The sequence below is a fragment of the Larimichthys crocea genome, chromosome XX, assembly GCF_000972845.2.
Source record: "Larimichthys crocea isolate SSNF chromosome XX, L_crocea_2.0, whole genome shotgun sequence".
NCBI classification, from domain to species: Eukaryota; Metazoa; Chordata; class Actinopteri; family Sciaenidae; genus Larimichthys; species Larimichthys crocea.
In genome coordinates, this window is record NC_040030.1 from 1,254,726 (window position 1) to 1,276,936 (window position 22,211).

Consider the following 22,211-nt stretch of genomic DNA (forward strand, 5'->3'; position numbering starts at 1 on the left):
CACACTGTACTCTGGGTGACTTTTAACAAGCGGGTGATTTCTCCACATCCTCGTCTCTTTGAAATAAACATCCTCTTTGCTCAATGAACCAGCACAGACCGTGCAGTGAGCCTCAGAGTGACGCCTCATAACAGGAAGTTCCTGCTCAGGAGGAACATCTACCCAGTAAGGTTCAGTGCCAAAAAAGCTGCAGGTCAACGCGGTTTAACATGTTGCAAACCGTGGCAGCACTACGGATAGTAAAAGAGATGATGAAAGGGGGTTGAGTGATTCTCACTTGAGTGGCTCGTCGAAGCGGATGGTGGCAGCGCAGTGGAAGACGATGTTGATGCAGCCGCTGAGCTTTTCCACGTCCTCCGGGCTGATGGCGAGGCCCGGCTGCACCAGCTCGCTGCTGATGGGGATGATCTTCTGGTGGAAGTCGGGGTTGTCCTCCCGCACTCGGTCGAAAAGCTGCCACACAAACAAACAGAGAGAGAGTTCGGTAGAGTAAGTAGGGTTTAAATAATGCAGGACAATAAATAGAGCGAATGACTTAAATGTCACTTATAATTAAGCCCATATTGCACGAGAGCTCGAGGGCAGCAAATGTGTTGCTTTGCCTAATCCTCCTCAGGCAACAATCACCTCATCACATGTCAGTGTAAAGTTTCAAAATCACCCGATTTATTTCTGATCTGAATCATGTGGCCTCTTCATCACTCTGAACATGGATGTCATGCGGAGGGAAATCGTGCGGAAATCGGTCGACTGTGATCCTCGTGCTGCTGAGTGTCTTATCAAAGACGCTTCACGGTAATGAGAATGTGACCTTCTCCTAACAGGACACCGTGTCTGACCACACAGCTCCTACAGCTCCACGCTGACAGCTATTAATAACCGGTTGCGGTACCGAGATGATTAGTCAGCGCTGACATTAAAAGTCATTCTTTTAACGGTAAAACCGCTCGACATGAGGCGAGATTTACTTTTTGGTTCTGCATTTCTTAACTTTATACTTTTGGGTTTGTGGCACCATTTGCCACTTATATATACACACACACCTGCTTGGTTATAAGTTAAGTTATAGTCCATCTTTACCATATTCTGAAAAGTTAATCTTACACATTGGACCTTTAACAGCCGCTTCGCTCATATTTTGTGAATGGTAGAGAGTTGTGGTGAGTTGGGTGACGCATTCCTGTGTGTGTGTACCCTGGGAAATGTGTATTTTTTTTGTAAGTAATGATGCCTGTAGCGAGGATCGCCTGGTCCAGGTGCAGCATACGGAGAGGTGGGATAATATATAGTCAGTTATCGGGGGTACATGTCCACCCATGGAGACCTACAACACAACCTCTTGATTCCACCTCCTACTTCACAACTGCCTCTGTGGCAATGACTATCTTTCACCGACATGTGAACTCAATTTTGGTCATTTTGTCATATCAAAAGATGATCTGTATGGAGACATTAACTGATGGTGGAAAGCTCTATAAAATCCTTGATCGGGGTGCGTCCTTTTGATAGCACGATACCCGTCAACAGAGGCGGCTGAGGCTCAGGAGATGGAGCAGGTCGTCTGCTTCTCTAATGAGAAGATCGGTGTCTCCTCGGGTCTGCGTGTCAGTGTCTCTGGGCTAAATACTGAACAAATTGCTCAGTGTGTGTGAATGTGATTAGCTCCTTAGTTCCTTTATCGTCGGTGTATGAATTAAATGAAATCCCAGCGCCGTGTGTGGTGGAAAGATGAGAAATTTATATCATGATAAACTAAAACTTGCTGGAGCACCAGTGCAGCAACTTTTAAAAGATAAAATAACCATGATTTGAAGGCGTGTTTTTAAATAAATCAGGCAGATCAAATATAGAATACATAGAACAGAACACACCAATGCGGAAACACGATATGCGCCCTCTGATTAAATTTGCTCTCAACAGAAAAACAGGAAAGAGACGTCCAACTGAAGAAGTTTAAAAACACTTTTGGTTTAGATTTGCACAGCCAAGACGATACATAAATAACCGACCTCCTTCAGAGGTGACTCTGGCTCATTATCCGGCTGATTACTCAACTAAAAAGAGGAAATATGACTGTGTCAATATTTGCGCTTTTACCGTATATGAGGTGTCGCTCTGCCCTGTGAGGGTGTGACAGACGGGTTGGGTTGCACATGTAAGTACTGAAGAAGTGTTTCTGCTGCGGCCCGCTGACTTCTGTTTATCAGTGCCATGAGTCAGAGTTAGGCGTGTCCCCTGATGGATGTCCGACACAGTATGCACACACACAAATACACACAAGTCAGAGAGGCCTCATTGAAGAAACGCACTCCCTGTTGTACACATAAGGCTATCAGTGTTGCACAAACCAAACATATACACAATGCAAGCTGAACATTTGCTCTTCTGTTCAGTGGATTCTGAGGGGAAAGGCCTCTTTGTGTGCAAGGTCGTGGCTGCAAGAAATGCTTATTTCTTCCAGCTTAGGCTGCTCCAATGTCTGAATCTCAATAAATGACAAACCTTCAGCTCTTCGTCCAGGTCAAAAATACTCGCCTAGAACTGTCCGGCTCATGACGACAAGTGTGTGAGCACACGTGCGTCATATTCTGCACGATACACCCACACAAAGCCCCGCTTGTGTGATATTATTCCACCTGTTTACACTGCTTCATGCTTCGCTGAGGGCTGCAGACGACATTCCAGCATGAAGCGAGGATAGGGAGGCGGAGGAGGAGGAGGGGGGGATAAGTGAACTCTTGTCTACATTTACCAGCTAATGTCTCACACAACCGCCTTCCTGCCTTCCTGACACCCTGGTGCACCCTCCTGCAGAGCGCCGAGCTGAGCATGAAACCTCCTGCAGAGCCAAAAAAAAAAAGATAGAAAGTCAGTCGGATGTCGTGTTGCGTCACGCGTGTGTGTGTGTGTGTGTCTCTGTGTGCAGCCAACATGGCTGAAATATCTGGCAATGAGGCAGCTGTACAGATAGTAAGAGACGGTGTGAGAGGAAGATAAAAAAAAAAGTGCATGCTCGCTCTCTGTGTATGCGTCAGCACTGCACTCTTGCTGAAGAGGACAGATGTTGAATTAAACAGCTTCAAACAGCTGTTTATATTCATGTTCTGTATCCACATCCATCTTTTGCTTTGTAGCGCCGAATACCCCACGCTGCTGCCCATATTAGGCACAAGCCCTGATGTACACTATGTAATGTCATAACCCGCAACTATTCCCAGCTGAGGGAGGAGAGGAGGGGGTGCATGCAGTATTTTCTGCAGGAGAGCGTAGCCCTGCTATCATTATGTAATGCTAAAATAATAGTGTTTTCCCTGTGTCTGCTGTAAGCCAACAGCTGGCAGAGAGTGGCAGCAAGAAAACGGCTTTCTCAGAGAAATCCTTCCAAAAAAAAACCCCAAATCAGGATGTGTTTTAGTGCACAAAGCGTTCCCTCTTTACTCTATGATTCACAGATCTGTTAAAGTGTCATGCAATAACCTCAGCTGAACTTCCTCCTGAGGGTGTGTAGCCTGGCAACAAAAACAAACCACCCAGATTCTGGCAGCGAGCAGTCATCCACAAAAACCACACAAGGAGGCTTACCCTGACAACAAAACGTGAACCTCCTCTCCTCCTCTTCATACACCGTACCTGTCTGAGACGCGTCAGGAAACTTCTGCAGAGCAAGAAGAGGAGCCTCCTCACCAGGAGCCTCTTTTTTAAAATAGCAAAAAGATTTTTACAGGAGTTTTATATAAAAATAAAGAAGAATGCCTCACATCACTTTGCTAGTGCAAGTGTCATTCATGAGGTTTTGCAACCGCTACGGTTACAAACCACGAGAAACAGCAGAAAGAGGAAGAGGAGCTACTTTCACAGAGGAGAAACTCTGAAACCACAACCCGCCGTGTTCTTACGAAACTGCTCGTAGCTGTCAAACAGTTATTACAATCACAATTGAGAAGACGGGAGATCTGTGATATCAAGTTATATATCCTTCTACAAAATACTGCGTCACAGTCCAGCTCTCCATTAAAAATAGAAACTCAATTACGCCAAATATCACAGAGTCACAAATCCACCCCATTACAATCAGCGATGACGCCGCTCCCGTTTTCCTTCTTCTATCCGGAATAGAAGCAATCTACATAAACCCATCACCAGATGGCGATTTTTGATTTTGTATTTATTTAAAAAAGGAGGGTGGGCATCTGTCTTAGAGATTAATGATTCTCCAAATACGTCATTACTTTGGAAAATGTGGGAAAAAAAAAAGTGGAAAAATCAGCTCATGGTCTGAGGACAAGAGGAAGACGAGGAACAGGAAACACATCTGGAAGGAAAGAGAAATAAGAGACCCTCGTTCTCAGAAAGGATGAGAAGAAAAAAGTAAAACTTCAGTTTAACTAAATTAAAAAAAGCCAAATTCCTAATACACAGACTCATGTGAGCATTTTCAGTCATTTCTTTCCCAGCTGCTCACTTCACTCTCATCAGCACTGCTGCAAGGTTTCAATAATGTCTACAATATGTTTACCACGAACGAATTCTTTCTCTAACATTAAAAAGGTCCAGTGTGTGAGATTTAGATATTGAATATAATATTCACAAGTAAGAATTATTACTTTTAATAAGCTACAGACGCTGCAGGTACACGTCACTCGGCCATTTTTTCTACAGTAACCCAGAGCAGACAAATCAAACACCGGCTCATGCAGTAGGGCCTCTTGCGTTTTTTTGGGGGGTTTCATGGCCACCGTACTTTCTCTGAATGGCTTGGAATGGGTGAGCTGTATTCAGTTGGTTGAAATCTGCAACTTCACTGCTAGATACCACTAAATCCTACACGCTGGACCTTTGACAAAGTGGTTTTAATTGTCCTAAAAGTATTAATACTGACATGAGAGAAGAGGCGGCACAGTAAAAAAAAATATGAAAATACAGTTCGACTTCAGTCTGTGGTCCTTTGCTCTGGTCATCCCCTCACTGTCTTATCAAATAAATGCACAAATTCCACCCCAAACAATGCTTTATTTTCTGTCTCTCGTTGTGATTGCAATGTTTTGTATGACATAACCCGGTGAAAGACAGGAGAACAGCATGGTTTGCATCAAACATCCATCAAGACGGTAACCATGAAATGCTTCAACAACAACAACAACAGACACAGCTTCCAGTTTTCTGTGACAGCAGTGTGAGAACACACACTGTAACACAGCTGCTCCTTGCAGCACAAATATCTCTGAATCTTCCCAGAAGTCTAGAGGATGCTCTGTGATAGTTTCAGTTTTCAGGTGGTGAGGGTAATCTGAACATAGCCTACATACAAAAAAGTATTTTTTTTTTTTTTTTTAGAGGAGACATCTTTCATATTAGAAAGGATTACAAATGCCAGCCAGCTATCCCAGGTTAGTTATGAATACATGCAGCTAATGCATCTTTTGCAGTGAGTTTATATATTAATTAGGCTTTAATTATACATAGTCTGCACCGCCATAACGGTGCTGTCAGCTGTCTGTCAGCCAGACATGTTGTCAGCTTCACTTAAAATGTTACTGTTGACATGTTCACAGTAAAGACACATTATGTTGTCGCTGGCTGCATTACAGCACAAAACAAAAAAAGAAGCAGGGATGCAGTTTGAAGTGTCAACACAGAGAGCAGAGGTTTGTGACAGAACACACGTCCGGTTTTACGAATGTAGTAAACAGTAACCTCGATAAACTCCTCTGTCACCCAGACAGAAAGGAATCCCGGACTCCCTTTAAAAATCTTCTCGGTTTGTTGCGTTAGAAACAAACTTTACAAACTGTGTGAAAACACTGACAAACAAATTGTTAATTCTTCATACCTTCAAATTAATTTGGCATTGTATGCATCTTATCCAAAGAAGCAAACTGCTGATTTTCACCAATTTAGCGACCTCCGTGGCTTTAAATGTGCCAAAAGACTGCAGTTCCTCAAACGTCCACTTGAGGCTGGCTCCAGAAGTGAGTCAGTCTCCATAAGTCCCCATGTTCAAATGACTTCACAGCAGAAATAAACATGTTTACAGCCTGGTACAAAAAACTGTTTTGGTCTCTATAGCTAATTTCCCCGTTCATGACAACTGTACTGAGGGTGAATTTATATAAAACGCATCTGTTCAAATGATATTAAGGCTTAAAGTTATGCAGGATTAAGAGCATGGATGCTTTGATTGACAGGTAGGTGCTGTTACAAGTGGCTTGTTTGAGCGACCGGGCTTCAATTCAGCTCCACTTACGATCGACGTCTTTGCCAATTTTTAAATTAGCCTCAGAGACAGGACTGTCAAAGTGGTGACGACTTCACAGCGTCTCTTTAGAAACCTGTAGGTGACATCACGGATACAACGTACATTTTTTATACCGTCTATGGTTACTCCATGTTCAGGATACCTCCTGGTGGTTGGAAATTAACTTAAGTGCCACAATTTGGGTACCACGATCACATTACACAGAGCTGTACCTGCAAAAGAAAATGAGATCCAACTCACTCACTCACTGCCCACTTGAAAGTTGAAAATGTTACCCATGTTTTTAGTTCACACTCTCACTCCATGACCGATACTACTCAACTAAAATAGCAGCAGATGATCTACCAGGCTACACTCAGCCAAAAAAAGATATTTTCTGAAGCACCTCTAAGCTAAAGTTAAATTACAGAAAGACCCAGAAGGGAGAAAGAGCACCAGGGTCAGAGGGGTGACTGAGGCCGTGGAGTGTGGGCTTCAGAGCGCTCTTTGTTATTGGGCACAGGCAGAGAAAGGCATTGTGGGATCGTGCTGTTGTTTTGTAAAAGGCTCTTTTCTTGTGCCAGCCTTCCACCGATCGCATTTACCATCACACCCTTCTCCGACCCACGGGCATCAATGAGCAAACTGCCTTGTACGAGAACACAATAGTCCACCAGTTTGCATTTCCTCAGCGCTGCGAGGGGAAAAACATCACCACAGACACAAGTGTGCTGGTTTCAAACCAAGCTGGGATCCGAGGTTTTCTGTACAAGTCAGTCCTGTGAGTGATTTTCATCCGTTTACATGGCCGGTACATGTGTTTCTTTCTCGGCGTTGCCCATTTTAAAGACCCTGTGAGCGATAAATCTTCCATCGAGAGCGCTTGGAGCAGCCGCTCTGTGGACTTTCACAGAAACCCAACACTAATGGCACTTTCCTTTCAGCCTGGCAACCCGAGAAGCCATTCAAACAGCCTCTCTTCTCACTAACTGCCCTTTAACTGGTCTCCGCTTCTTTTCACAGCCCCCTTCACTCAGACCTTCCCAGGAATGACACACAGAGAAAGATTCTTTTTCGACATTGTCCAAAAAAAAAGAGAAAAGTTTATGGTGGCAAAATGTCAACTCTGTCATGTGTGAGGAGAGGTTACAACAGGACACAGTGTGAAAGGAGCTAATGATGACCGTGCTCTTCACACTTTCAGGTGGTGTAGCATGACTCCTTGACAGACTGAAGGTCACAGCTGCAGACTCAAACTTGTGAATGAATATCTTAATATCTTGTCACTCCTGTAACTGGAGAATTTATCATTGTAAACTGAATATTTTGACTGTTAGTCAAGCAAAACAAGACATTTATTTTGGTCTATTGGACACTGTGATTGGCATTTTTAATGTTTTATAGACCAAACTATTAATCTAATAAATCGTTAGTTGTGGACCTACTTTGTCACTCATAATATAGACAAATAAGTATAAGACTATGAATGTCTGCGCAAAGACACTGTAAGGAAAGGATGCACTGTGACCCTCATTGTGACAATCACCTTAAGTCCTACTATTTTGTTTTAAAGGAAAAATTTAGATTTCAGATTCTCAAATGTGAATATTTTCTGGTGTCTTTAGTCCTCTGCGACAGTAAACTAAATATATCTTTGGGTTGTGGACAAAAAGATACCTTGGGCTTTGGGAAACACTGATTTTTAGATATTTTTCACCATTTTCTGACATTTTATCGAACGAAACAATGAAAAGATTAATTGACAAAAAGTTCAGTACCTTGACCAATGAACAAACACTCAAGTTCATAAGTAATCAGACAAACAAACAGTATTCTGGTAGTTTTTGGGACATTACCATACTTGAAATGTTAAATGGTTCCTTGATTGCGTCTCATCTCATTCCTTTCACACACAGACAGATAAAGTATCATGCAAGATGCTGGGCCTGACAACCTGGAGCAATTTGGGGTTCAGTGTCTTGCCCAAGAACAAGAGGAGCAGGGGATTGAACCTCCAACCCTGCCAAAAAAAAACCCCACTGTAAATCTCCCTATTTTTGCTCCTCTGTAACATCCGTACCAGTCTGGTATCCAGCTGACTCAGCTGGATACAACCAATCAGAGACAAACAGCCCGGAAAATTTACTGTAGCGACGGAAAGGTCCGCCAAACCCCGTCAGACAGAAGCAATTAACGGCTGCACCCTCAGCGATGACCTCCCATTTCCTGACATGCGGCGTCTAAATAAGTCGAACGCTGTGATGTGGGCAGGATCACTGACAAAAGAGGTTTTTCCAAAAAGTTACTAACAATGCCCAAAACTCCAGCGAGATTCTCCTTCTCATCTTCTGAGCTGACAAGGCCTCATACTAAGATACAGCCAAGAGAGAAAGAAGACAGAAAGAGCCTCATGGGAAGCTGTGATGAAGGACAGATATGACTAAACCCCGGGGCTGTCAGCATATTAAAAAAGGAAAAAACGGGTTCATCTACACTCGTCTCCCATCCATCTATCCCTGTCTCGGTGTCCCGGTGGCATAAAAACAGATTTAACCAGCCTGTGTCGCTTCACATTTCAACACAAAAGTTCCTCCAAACCTTCAGTCTGAGGTGAAACTGCTGACTTATTTTAGAAACACTGATTTCATACCATTAGCTTTTAAAATGCTGTGCAGTGCTTATGCATTGGGAAGGCTCCTGGATGCCAAGAAAACTGATTAATGTGGGGAGGAAAAAGGTCAATTAAAGCACACAATTTGATATGCATGAGGGAACAAGTGTTCTGGTTTTATCTTAAGGTAAGCACAGTCTACAAACAGTGCTTTGTGTCACGGTGAGGTCCATTTAAGAGACACAACTGCTGGATATATCTCTTTATTCTACCCCGAATCTCACAGCTTCTTAAGAGCTTAGGGGAGCGATCAAGGGTTTCAGTGAGCAGCTCAGCATCACAGCAAACTGATGGAAACGCAGGGTTTTCTCATGTCTGACTCTGGGATATCATTGTACACAACTCAATTGAAAAGATCGATACGGGCAGAGTAATAAGGTTTACAGTGACGGCAAATGTAGAGTTTGTGGGCTCGGCGTTCGGTATGCCGGTGGCATCGCATTCCAGTCTTTCAAGACAGTGATCCGACGCTGAGCCGAGGAGAATTTTATTACCCTCCAAGAGCAAACGCACAGAAACGAGACTGGGTTTATAGTGTGTGCTCACTAAATAACACTTGGAGTTAGGTGGGATTGAAAAGTGAAAATTATAGACTGTATGAAACATGGATGGCGTATCCGTCACGTCACCCGCAGGTTACTGAAGAGTGGTTATGAAGTCCTGGCAGTCCTGCCTCTGCTACCTCCTGGCTAATCTAAAAATAGGCATAGATGTAGATCGTGGGTGGACCCGAGGACCCGGGTGCTCAAATAAGTCACCTGTAATGGCACTCACCTGTCAATCAAAGCGGCCACACTGTTAATTCTGCATAAGTTTAAGCCTTAATATAAACCAAACAGAGGAGTTAAATAAGGGTACCATGCTGAGACAGCCAGCCAGAGCTAAAAGCCCAAATCAAGTCTCAAGTCTTTTACTGGTAATCTTTAACGTGAGGTTTTAATTTGACTTTGACGGTATCTTAAAATCAAACAGGAACTGAAAACAATGATGTGAATAGGTCAGTGTATCTTTTGGTTTTCCTTTCAGCAATGTGTGTCAAAAAAACTGGTGGTTATATCTGACTTGAGGTCACAGCTGCAGACTCTTAAATTACTCAGTGTAATAATAAGATTAATTATTTAAAAGTTGCTTTTTACTTGTTTTAGTAGCACTGTAAACTGAATATTTGGGCTTTTTTTCTTTTTTTTTACTGTTAGTCAAGCAAAATAAGACAGTTGTAGACATTTATTGTGGTCTCCAGGACAGTGTGATTGGCATTTTTACAGTTTTATACACATCAGAAATGATAATTTAGAAGATAAAAGGTGCCAAATGTAGGATTGCCAGTGTGCCGCTGTTGCTTTAACTCTTTAATTGTTATTGTTTCAGACATAACAGAGCCTGTCATCTGCAGAAAATCATTGCAGCAGTTATTAGAGATTTTGTTCTTTGTTTTATGAAACAGGAAAATAAAAATCGAACCGTTTTTTTAAGTCAAACTCAGCTTGTTATTTGTTTCTGAAGGAAAATCGATGGACCAAAACATAAACTGACCCGAGTAGAACATAACTCTGTTGGGGGAAAAAAATGCTGTGAAAATGAACATTATGCTGAATTTACAATGTGACAGCTTTTACGAGGCTACAAGTAATTTCAATCCCACTCGATGGGTTTTTACCCTGCCTTTATTACCAACCGGCCTTTATTTATTTGTGCAGACTCTGTTATTTAAATACCAGATTTTATGAGAATTTACGGTAGTCATGGTTTTGCAAGGCCTGCCCGATGCCAGCTTTTCAATCTTTATTATTCGGGGAATTTAGCAGGCTTTCGAGCCGGAGAGTTAGAGGTTAGAGTTAAGAGTCTCAAGTACTCATTTCTGAGATTAGAGTCCAACTCAAGTGTTTAGTTCTGCTAGTTGTGTTCATCGTTTTGGGTCATGAAGATAATCAGCAGAGCCTTAAGAGCCAAGAATAACATAACAGGAGCCTAAGATATACGGAGCTGCAGCTGCCAAAAGAACAATTACACAAAAGGTTGTGATCAAATATTTTTTTTTACACTGCAGCAACCACAGAGAAACACGTGGTCCCAGTGGCAAACACAGATGAACCACTTCCATTCACCATAATGTTGACTTTCCTGACAAGAACGGACGTGTCTCAAGTGCACTCCTGTGGAAACACTCTGATTTTGTGTATCGGGTTGTGTCGGTTCAGCTACTATGGGCTGTAATCTAGATGAACGTGATCCCCTTTGATATTGAGACCAGCTTCTCATATGTCCTGCCACCAGACATCGAAGCCTTGACCAACCTTCTGGCCCCTTTTCAGACCAAAAGTTCATTTTGACTAGATCGATAACACCCACATGCAAACACCACCGACTAAAGGCTAAATAATGATGTGAGGGACCTTGAGATCCAGAACATTTTTCTATATTTACTTTGCTTTCTTCAAGCGGTTTTCCTTTTACAGTGGATTCAATAACAAAAGAATATTTTCTGGTTTCTTTAGTCCTCTGTGAGAGTAAACTGAATATCTTTGGGTTGTGGACAAAAACACATTTGAGGATGTCACCTTGGTCTTTAGGAAACACAGATTTTTCATGTTTTTCATCATTTTCTGACATTCTGTTGAATGAAAAACCAAAAGATTAATCTGGAAAGGGTTCAGTATCTTGACCAATGAGTTATCAGTCATACAGAAACAGCTTTTAGGGGCAATACTGTAAGATTTCATGTATATTATGCACAGGCATAGATGAGTATGAGTCCTCTAATTTAAAAAGGACACCGTCGCCATGCTAAAAGTGGCAAAAAACCAATACATCACATCTCCGAGGGCCTCCTGCCACAGATATCTGTGGAGCCATATGGACGTGGAGAGAGGGAAAACTGCTTGGCAGACTCTCCACATGCTGTGGAGCCAATGGGCTACGACAGTCCCCTGAAGTCTTCACTACGCATGTCTGCGCTGCCTTAATGACTTCACCAGCAATGTTTAATGTGCTAATTTGTTTCATAAACTGGAGTTAATTTGCGGCCTAATTATACGCAAAAGCATTGGTTCCCCCTTGCCCCTCTCTCCGGGGAGGAGTTGTCGGGGCTGTTGGTTGTCTCTCATTCTGCTTGCCGGCTGCATTTCATGCCAGCCAACCACACGTGAGCAGCAAAGCAAATGTGCAAATGTGCCACACTGGCAGCCACAGCCACCTCCTCCTAAGAATCCCTGACTCAACACAGCGTTACCCCACTTACTCTCAAGCATAAAAAGTTGCTGTTTTAGCAGAGCTTAACTGCAGGATTTAGCTCGTAAAAGTCTGAATGCATGTTTGGATGGTGGCGGTGGAGGGTGGTGCATGTTAGGAATGGTCCGCTCTTGCTTGCAGGATTGAGCGGTAAATGCTTCAGGTGTGTCTGCGCTTGGCAGTTGCCGTTAAGAATTCGGGAAAGAATTTCATCAAGCTCCACAAGTGGAAACACAGAGCTGCCTGTAAGAGCTAATGGAAATCAATAAATCTTAAATATTTATATCGCTGCAAAGAACACCTGGCTCTGGATGCAAACAAGAGGAAATCAATAGAACAATGTAGTCATGTTGGATCAGGGTGTGATAATGGCAAAACGACTGGAAACCACGGAGCAGGAGGGCTGCTGCAAACATCCTCTAACAACAAGCAGAGAGGAGGGATGTGTTTTCAATCTAGAGTTTACTTATGAACAAGCGGCAACCTCTGTGGCTGTGAAGCCAATGTGGAAGCACCAAAAACTGCAGTTCCTCAAACGTCCACTTGAGGCTGGCTCCAGAAGTGAGTCAGTCTCCATAAGTCCCCATGTTCAAATGTCCAACTTCACAGCAGAAATAAACATGTTTACAGCCTGTACAAAAAACAGTTTTGGTCTCTGTAGCTAATTTCCCTGTTCATGACAACTGTACTGAGGGTGAATTTATATACAACTCACCTGTTCAGATTATACTAAAGCTTAAAGTTAGGCAGGATTAACAGTGTGGACGCTATACCGACAAGTAGGTGCTGTTACAGATGGTTTGTCTGAGCACCCAGGCGTCATTCAGCCCGGCTCAGGTCCACCGATGATGCACGTCTCAGCCAGGAGGCGGAAGAGGAGATGCCAACATGATGCCAGCCAAAGCCTCCACATTGGGCTTCAAAACAGCTCTTATGGATGACGTTGCAAATACGACATCCATTCTTTATATTGTTGCAAAGTAAAATCAGAAGGTAAGTGAGTGCAAAAGTGCTTGTAGTGTACATACATATACTTTTCTTGAACCGCATGCTCAGCCAAGTGTCTCTAAGATGCACCACTATCAATAATTTAGGAGTTGAAAGTAAAGCCTGCTGGAAACATACATGACGCACCGGCAGGAAAGAAAGAGACGTTGCTCAACTTCCACGAAGACACAGTGTCGCACTAACCTGCATGAATATATAAAAAGACACAGACGTGGCTTATTTGTGCATCAACAGTAACATCTCCATGATATTTCAGGCATGTAAGGCATGACACTCTTCTATTACTGCAGTGACATATGTCAGTCTGTGTCCAAACACAGTAATCAGCGGCCGTCTCTCTCTCGTCTTTGAGACTAAGCGGACCATGTCAAGGGTGTGTTGACATCATGCCAACGTGTGGAGGTGAAAGAGGAAGGCAACAAAAACACAGTGAGTCAACTGGATTTCAAAAAAATACTTCTACACTCGTATCGAAGCAAAAAATGAAAAATCGATTGTGTTGTGCATGATTCATATTTTTTGAACATCTGCTCGGTAAATCTTCTCGCCTCCACTGCAGCCCATTAGTCGACATGTTTGAACAAATATGGTGAGTAAACACAAATTTAACGACTGGCAACCATTGACAGTACATTAGTAATACAAAGTAAAAACAGTCAGGCTTTGTTTGCTCGTGGGAATGTTGTGAAAGGAGACCGAACAGAGTGGAAAGTATCTGCTCAGACAGAGAGAGAGAGTTTGATGCACCGCACTTTTCCTGGAACTTTTTTAGGGAACTCTGCTGAATTTCAAGCAACGAAATCTGGGCTGAAGTCCATTTTCTTGGGTTGAAAATAAAAATGATTGATATTTTTTCCCGCCCCTATTAAATCGATTAATTAGTCAGTAGATGAGGTCTTATAATGGTCCAAAGATATTTACTTCTGCACAGCGGATGCAAGAAAATCATTTTAAAAATCAATCATCAAATCATTTTTGAATTAATAATTTGCCACATGATATAGATTTTTTGAGTAAGTAGCCATGTAATAAGCAGGATAATATAGAGTTGTAAAATAAGACTCAAGACCGCCCCAGGTCCTGTATCACTCCAAGGATGGGGCAATATCCCTTACATAATGTCAACTACACCCACATTTAACATTGAATATCATTTTTAAAACAGATAATCAGCAGCTTTACATATTTAAAAAGGCTTTAATCAGTAGATATTGGGGTATTTTTTGCTTTATAAATGAATTGTTATGCAGCCTCTTCTGGCACTTGAAGGATTCTGCACCACCACTGGAAGCCAAATCCTAAATTTGTTTTTTGTTTTTAAATCAAAAGCACTAATAATTATCAGGAGAATTTCTGTCTTCTGCCAATCAACTGATGGCTGGGCTGTCCTGAAGAGCCTCCAGATAATCCTGATGTGGCCAGCACACAAAATTCAGCATCGTTTAGAGCCATCTGTGTTATAGCTGCTGCAACGATCGCCGAATATCCCAATAGTCATTTTACAGGAACAGAGTAAACCGCCCCTCGATCCAGGATCCTGCCTTGTAGGCAAATTCCACAGGATCTCTTCCTACCCGAAAAAATTCCACTTCCCACCTCTCCACCCGGCATCTGACCCCATTTCTTCTCCATCTCCAGACCTGCATTTCTAAAAGATGCTGCACAGCCTCAGAGATGGAACCTAAGACTGCTACAACAGGCCAGCTGGTGGGCGAGGTAAAGCATGCCACAGAGCAGGAGAGAGGCCCCCGTGTACCCGACAGGCCTACTTGTATCAAGTGCCTGACATGCCATTCGGTGCCTGGCAGCACGGCAAGAGCTGCAGGCGTCTAAACATTTCCACTGGATCAAAGAAGCACAGACAGACAGACTCAAATGTCAAAGTCACTGCACAGACAAGGAGATTCCTATCGGTTTGTCCCTCTCTTGCTCGGGGCAGCTCCCCTGATTGCGTCCTTTGAAAAACACCATGGGACAGATCTCTTTGTCGTTACCTAGCAACAGGTGGTAAGAAAGATACTGGCCTGGCTTAAGGGATGAGAGGAGAGGCTACTCGAGAGACAGAACCACTGTTCTCCTTCATGAATTATCCCGATGCTGAATAGAATAATACCGACCTAAGGACCCGCATGAATAGCAATTGGTACTTGAGGCTCTAGTCATGGAAATTTAATGACATCAGTTCTGAATGCGGATCGAGCATGAGTGAGTTGGCAGAGCATCATGCGGTGTCCTGATAGTGAACACTATTAGAGCGATGCCAAATCCAATGGAAAATCATCGAGGGGGAAATAATGAGACACTGACGGCAGATAATTTATGTCAGTATCTGTGAAAACAAAGTGGATTAAATAGTTACTAACTGATATGCAACAGGAGTTTTCAATTCTACATATGTCTATCCATCTGATCCATGTCAGGTTTACGGACTTTTTAAAATCATCTACTGGTGTGGGATGTTTATCCAAAAGCTTTTATCATCTCGCTCTTCTGTTGGAGCTTTGGGACGATTCCCAGCGCAACGAATACAGACCCAGCTCGATGAAACTGGATCATATTTTATTCAGAAAATGTTTTCTGGTTTCCATCTGATGTCCTCTGGCTGCTCCGCCACCTCAACTCTCTGATTTACAGTGTTTCCTGATGGACGGTAAAGTAAACTGCTGCCGACTGTAGCTGCTGTTAGCTCTGTTTGTTAGCCGGGCTGCCCAGACTGTGAGCTCAGAGAACTGGGGACACTCAGCAGTCTCTATGGACATAACGACAAGAGGCAAAGAGACCAAAGAGGAGGACAGCGAAGGAAGCTGAGAAGAGAGAAGTGACCGAGTAAGAGGCCGCCAGCCAAGAGTAAATCTGGGACTGACTTTTAGTCGTTGGCGAGAGCTTGGTGAAATAAAAGACTGAAAGAAAGACGAGTGTACAGCTGGCTATTTAAAACAAAGCAACAATTTATAGTTTCATAAAGCTCATGTTGTGTCAGAGTGAACTAATTACATGGTGATGTTCTGTGAAATCCAGATAGCAGAAGCATCATGCTTACCTTGACAGAAGGATTGGGGGGGGGGGCTAGGAGGAAAAGTGTGAAGACGAATTAAAGAACAAAATCATCTGCTGCTCTGTGAGTAGAATAATGAATGTAGTACCAAAGTTCAACAGGAGCGGTAAAAATAGACGCTATTAGAGGGAGACAGAGACAGAAAAAAGGGGGATACAGCGAAAAGTGTGATTTTCTTTAGGTGCGCTGACAGTTTGAGGCCAACAACAGCCGAGCAGAGCAGCAGAAGCTGCAGCAGCTGCTTCTAAACACATCGATACGCGGCCAGTGTCGATGCTTCGGCGCTCATCGTCGTCCGTCCCTTCTTCTTTTCCTCACCTCCTCATTACCCGGCGCCCAAACACACCGGATATTTTCAAAAGCGGTAGCTGCAAGTTCACTTAACCTTTTATTATTCCTTCATTTCGCTCTCTGACTCTTTTGCGCCTCACGCCGTGAAACCCAAAGATGAACTCTCGGACTCTTTTTGAGTGTCACCTCACCATGGCAACAGCACAGGCAAATTTCTACTACTCTGTCAATTCACTTGCAACCGCAAAGTCACCTGAACAAACCGGGATTTGAATGATGATTTGGTTCAACAGCCCACTAGTCAAAACAGTCAAAACATACTGAACGACGCCTGGTTGGATGGGCTCAGGAGTGCTGCTGGAAAGGTTAGTTAGAGGATTTGTTATCATTAAATTACTGCTGTGTGTCTCATGAGTGTTTTAGCTGTTACAATCTGTCATTTTCCACATGTTCAAAATGCAGAAACGATGGCACCAATTGTAAAGCCACAAGGGTATTAAAATGTAAAAATAAGGCAGAGTGACGTGTCCTTACGCTCAGATTTTCCACCATTTCCAGCACAGTTTGGTTGACAGGCAAGAAATAATCCTCAGTGCTTCTCAACACACTTTCTTGGACGAGAGACCAATAAGAGAGGTTTGTGTTATAAACCATAAGTTTGAATGTTTTTTTTCCCTTTATTACTTTTGCTATGGTGGTTAAATACCACAATACCCATGAGCTTTGGCGACTGTTGAGAGGCCAAGTCAGAGGTTCAAATCACAGCTGTAGCAAAGTCAAAAACATTTTGTTGTTGCAGATGTGCCATAAAAAGAAGATTTAGTAGCAAAGAGAATAACTTCATACTGTTATTTATTGAGTTTTATTGTTGTTGTATCGTACTGACATGGACAGATTGGTCCACTGACAGAAAATTTACCAGCAAAACTTGATATTCGATCAATCCTTAAGTAATTTCTTAGAAAAATACCAAATATTCACTGGTTTAAAGCTTCTTAAATGCAAATATTTGCTGGTTTTCTTTGTCTTTTATGGTGGTAAACTGACTGTCAGTCAAAAGGACATGATCACCAGTTTTCGGACACATTGTAAACCAAAAACAATGAACTTGCAATTGGGAACAAAACACCAAATTCATCCAAAACAGACCTTGAATCCAAGCGTGGATTCATTTTCTCCTCTTACATTGTTATGTACTCGACCTTGAGTCAAAGTCAAAACATTTCTGCACACGTGGCTCTTACCTTGCACGTCATCATGTCGCTGACCCTCTGCTGCATGGACTGGCCGGCTTTGGGTCTGACCAGGAGGTAGAGGGCTTTGACCTCGGGGCAGGATCTCAGCAGCTTCTCCACCAGCACTTTTCCCATGAAGCCCGTGGCCCCCGTGATCAGCACGTTCTTGCCAGCGTAGTATTCAGCGATGGTCGCCATTTTGCCGCCCGCTGCGCCACTGCAGATGTCCGTCAGTCTGGCGTCTCCGTCCGTCATCTGCTCTCCTGAACCGTCAAGGTCCGGGCCTTGAGACAGATCCTGCAGAAGGAGGAAGAAGAAGAGGAGAAGGATGTGAAAATGAGGGCTGGGCAGCCACATAGTTTAAATATTGTATCGGGAAGTACTTGTGAAGCTTGTGTGTGAGCTTAAATAATGTAGTAGTTTAGGGAGAAGCCAAATGTTAGTTTTGCATAAATGGACAGACTTTAAATTCTTTCAGTTTGATATATTTTGGAAAGAAAAACAATTTCAACAAATCCAAAAACGTGCGTCGTGGTGTTCTGATAATCTCTCTGTTCTGACCTTCAAACTGCCAGAGGAAACATGCAACTAATATGCAAATGAGATGAATATTCATACAGGCGGATGGAGACAGGGCAACGTTCAGGGGCAATTTGACATCAGCTTGTTTGTGTCTGGTGATGAGTCCACAGGTAAAGGCTATGCTTAAGAGAAGTGAAACTCAAAGGCTGCAAACACATTTTCATTATTAATAGTTTCTGATGTGCAATTTCACTATTTTTCTAAAATGAAAAGTTTCTCTGGGAGGTCAAAAACTTAAGATGCCAACCATGAGCCACAGCGTCTTCAGTTCATGTCTGGTTCAAGTGGCTGTGAAGTGAAGCCAAAAACTGCAGTTCCTCTAACGTCCTCTTGAGGCTGGATATAGACAGAGGCAGTCTCCGTAAGTCCCCATGTTAAAACATCCAACTTCACAGCAGAAATAAACATGTTTACAGATGCCCAAAAACTACTTCCAAGTCCAAGAGGGCGTCTTTAAACTGCTTGTTTTCCCCAACTAAATTAAATGTACTATCATAGAAGACCATAAAATGTAGCAAATATTCACATTTGAGACACTGAAACAAGTGACTTTTGATGATTAACTAATCAGTTAACTGCAAATTTGTTGCAATAAATAATTCATCAATTGTTTTGACAATATCTAGATGCCAGAGACCAAAGCGACAATTTCAAGCACTTTGTTTTGTGCAACTAACAGGAAAATCTCCCATAATAATCAATTACAAATGATATAAAACAGTAAATCATCACATCTGAGAGCCTGAAAACAGTGATTAATTTGATTGGATTAATGCTGGATAAATGATAAAAATCAATTAATTATGAAAAATAGCTAAAATTAAGGTTCTGTTTCAAATTCTCTTTTCAGCACTACAACACAATTACACTCTCTGTTGGATCTAATGTGGCTCACAGGAGATATGATGGACAATTAGTCACAAAGAAACCAACTTGATACAGTTTTATCGAGATGAAGTGGAATTTGTTTTGTACAGACTTGAACATATTGTGCTTGAACATAAAATAATTAGTCGTCTCACAGACAATTTAATACTCGATCAGTCTTTTCTGCAATTTAGTAAGAAAATGCCAAACATTTACCGGTTCCAGCTTATTAAATGTGAATATTTGCCGCTTTTCTTTTATGACAGTAAATTAATCATCTTTGGGCTGTTGAAAAACATGATGTGTGAAGACATCAAATTGCAGTGCAGACCAAAAATATGAATGGATTAGAACATATAATAGTCATTAATCTTATTGGTTGATGAAAAGAGCTGTTCAATCAATCAGTTACAGCAACACTGTAACTTCTCTACCATAAAATGACAGATTTTGAATCATTTCGTTGCTACACTGACATGAAAATGACAGATTTTGAATCATTTCGTTGCTACACTGACATGAAATCAGGTGAATGGTCACACTATGCAACTTTGTGCTCCGGATATGATCACCCGCAAGAAGTCTGTAGCGCTTTAGGGCACTAAGTCACACACCACCAACTATTTCACTGATTTTGGTGAAACTGTAGCTGCTGTAAGCTCAGTTTGTTAGCTGGGCTGCCCGGACTGTGAGTTCAGAGCACCGGGGGGAGTGTTAAGTGTTTGTACCACGGGTGTTTTGAAACACTTGGAAGCAGGCAAATGCTGATGATGGGGAGCTGGTGTCATGCCAGAACAGGAGCTGCAGCAGCCTCTATGGACATAATGACAGAGGCGAAAACACCAAAGAGGGCGTTGATGATGGAGGAAGCTCAAGAAAAGAGTGAGCGGCAAGAGCTTCATGAAATAAAAGGCTGAAAGACAGACGCCGAGCTGGGCTTCTGGCTGTTGGACTTGTAAGTAATATCAGCTGGCTGCTGTGTCTTGTGTTGTTGACCTTCCTTTATGTTTGGCGGTTAACTTGATTCGCCAGTTATAAATAATATAATCATAACAAGCTGTACAGCTGTCCATATTTATAACAGTGGTAGTAAATATTTCAACCAAATTGTCCAGGCTTGCAAAGAAACCGTTATTAAAAGACCTTCAGTCACCTTTTGAAGCCAACACACTCACAAACACACTTCTGTGACCTTATGGCTCATCACCATCTCATCGCTCCACAATCAAAAACTCAAACCGCAGCAGCTCAGGATGTACAAGTACAATCATACCACGTGATGATATTGCACTGGATTATCTCCTATCTGCTCCCAAAAGTTACATCAAGAACACTTTAACCTTGTTTTCAGGATATCACCAGTCATCCCAGCGTGTATGATTTCTCTCAGTTGTGCGCAAGAGGAGTTCCTCGTCGTGTTGACCCTTTGCATGGCGACATATCTAAATCAACATTAGCTGGGAGCGCCGACTGTTTAGCCACAACATTTACACAACAATCTCAACGCAGTGAGACGGCGTCAAAACAAAGAATAACTCAAACACACCTGTTTCACGTCGCAGAGACACACATTTGCACAAGATAAAGTGACCCAGACTTGCACTCTTTGTCATTCTTGCAATAGTTTTCGCCGTGTTTCTGGAGGTACAGCGGCCCTCATTCTATGGCACCCTAATTGGATCAATTGCTGCTCTGATAGTGGTGGTGTAATGGACTGTGTCTGCTTATTTGGGCCAACTCAATACAATAAATCAGGAGCCAGGAGGCTGCTGCTTTAGCAGTGGCAGGCGGCCAGGTCCTCCAGGGTCCTGATTAGGACAGAGAGACCAGATTGAGCCTGATGTGGCTTCAGATATTCAGAGGACTCAGCTACTGGTCATTAGTTTAGGTACTGACCCTGTTCCTAGTGTTCATAAACCAGGCACAGAGTGTCTGGAACAAGCTGCAACCCTTTGTGGCTGGGAAGTGAAGCCACTGTGGAAGTGCCAAAAGTTAAATTAAAGTTATGCATAAATAACAGTGTGACCACTTTGACTGGACAGGTAGGCGTCGTTACAGGTGGCTTGTTTGACATGCACCCTGGCGTCAGATCTACAGATGATCCATGTCTTTGCTGATCTTTAGATTAGTCGGGAGGCGGCAGAGGCTGAACAAGAGCCGCATATTATGACCTTCAATAAATAAATAAATACATACATTACCCCTCACCCTTGTCTGTGCCCTTGTTCTCAAACGCATTATAAAATTTAGACCTCATTGCTCCATGACAACTCCAGCTGCAACTAAATGATTATTTTCATCATTTATTCATCTGCCGATTGATTCAACGGTGCAGAAAACTTCATTAGGGCAGTGAAATGTGATGTTTTTTTAAAATGTGTTGTTTTGTCTGAGTCACGGCTTAAAACCAAAAATATTCAATTTATTGAACTGCAGACGAGCAAGAGCAGCAAATCTTTTCTTTCTGAAGGTCGAACGATCAAACAATTCCTGGCAGCGAACGTCTGATCGTCTGCTCTTCAGTGCTGCTCATGCGTTAGATACATTTAAGTCTAATATCCATCTATCCTCTGTAACCGCGAGAGGTGGGGTACACCCTGGACAAGTCACCAGTTCATCACAGGGCACAAAGAGACAAACAACCATTCAAGTTCACAAGTCCACAAACAAAAGTTCGGACCATGAACCTTCTTGCTGTGAGGCTAACCACTGCACCCCTGTGCCGAAGGTCCAATACAGTCTAATGTATTTTATTGTATTTCCCGTAACCATCTACACACTTCTGCTGCTGTAGAAGGAATTAAACGAGTGGATGGGAAGTTTATGGCTGCGGAAAAAACAAGACTCTTCCCATCAAAGCAATTTTATGCAATGCACTCATCAAAGCCATTAAACATGTGGTTTCACCAGCATCTGAGGTGGAAAGATTAAAAGGTAGAAGGAAATGTATGATTTAAGATTTGGTGATGATAAAGTCAGTCAAAAAACCACATTAAAACTAATGTTGGCTTTTTATAGAGGCAGCGCATCTTATCTGTT

The 22,211-nt window shown here is 42.6% G+C and overlaps 1 protein-coding gene across 1 annotated transcript in view; it reads right to left on the reverse strand.

Annotated features, from left to right (window-relative positions):
• The window catches only part of si:dkey-97m3.1 (fatty acyl-CoA reductase 1), a 61,633-nt gene that overhangs the window by 19,841 nt on the left and 19,581 nt on the right, over positions 1-22,211 (reverse strand). The window contains exons 2-3 of the mRNA XM_019278461.2: positions 17,733-18,020; positions 278-453 (exon numbers count right to left, since the gene is read on the reverse strand). Coding sequence (XP_019134006.1) covers positions 278-453; positions 17,733-18,020 — 464 coding nt within the window. The remainder of the gene's footprint in view (positions 1-277; positions 454-17,732; positions 18,021-22,211) is intronic.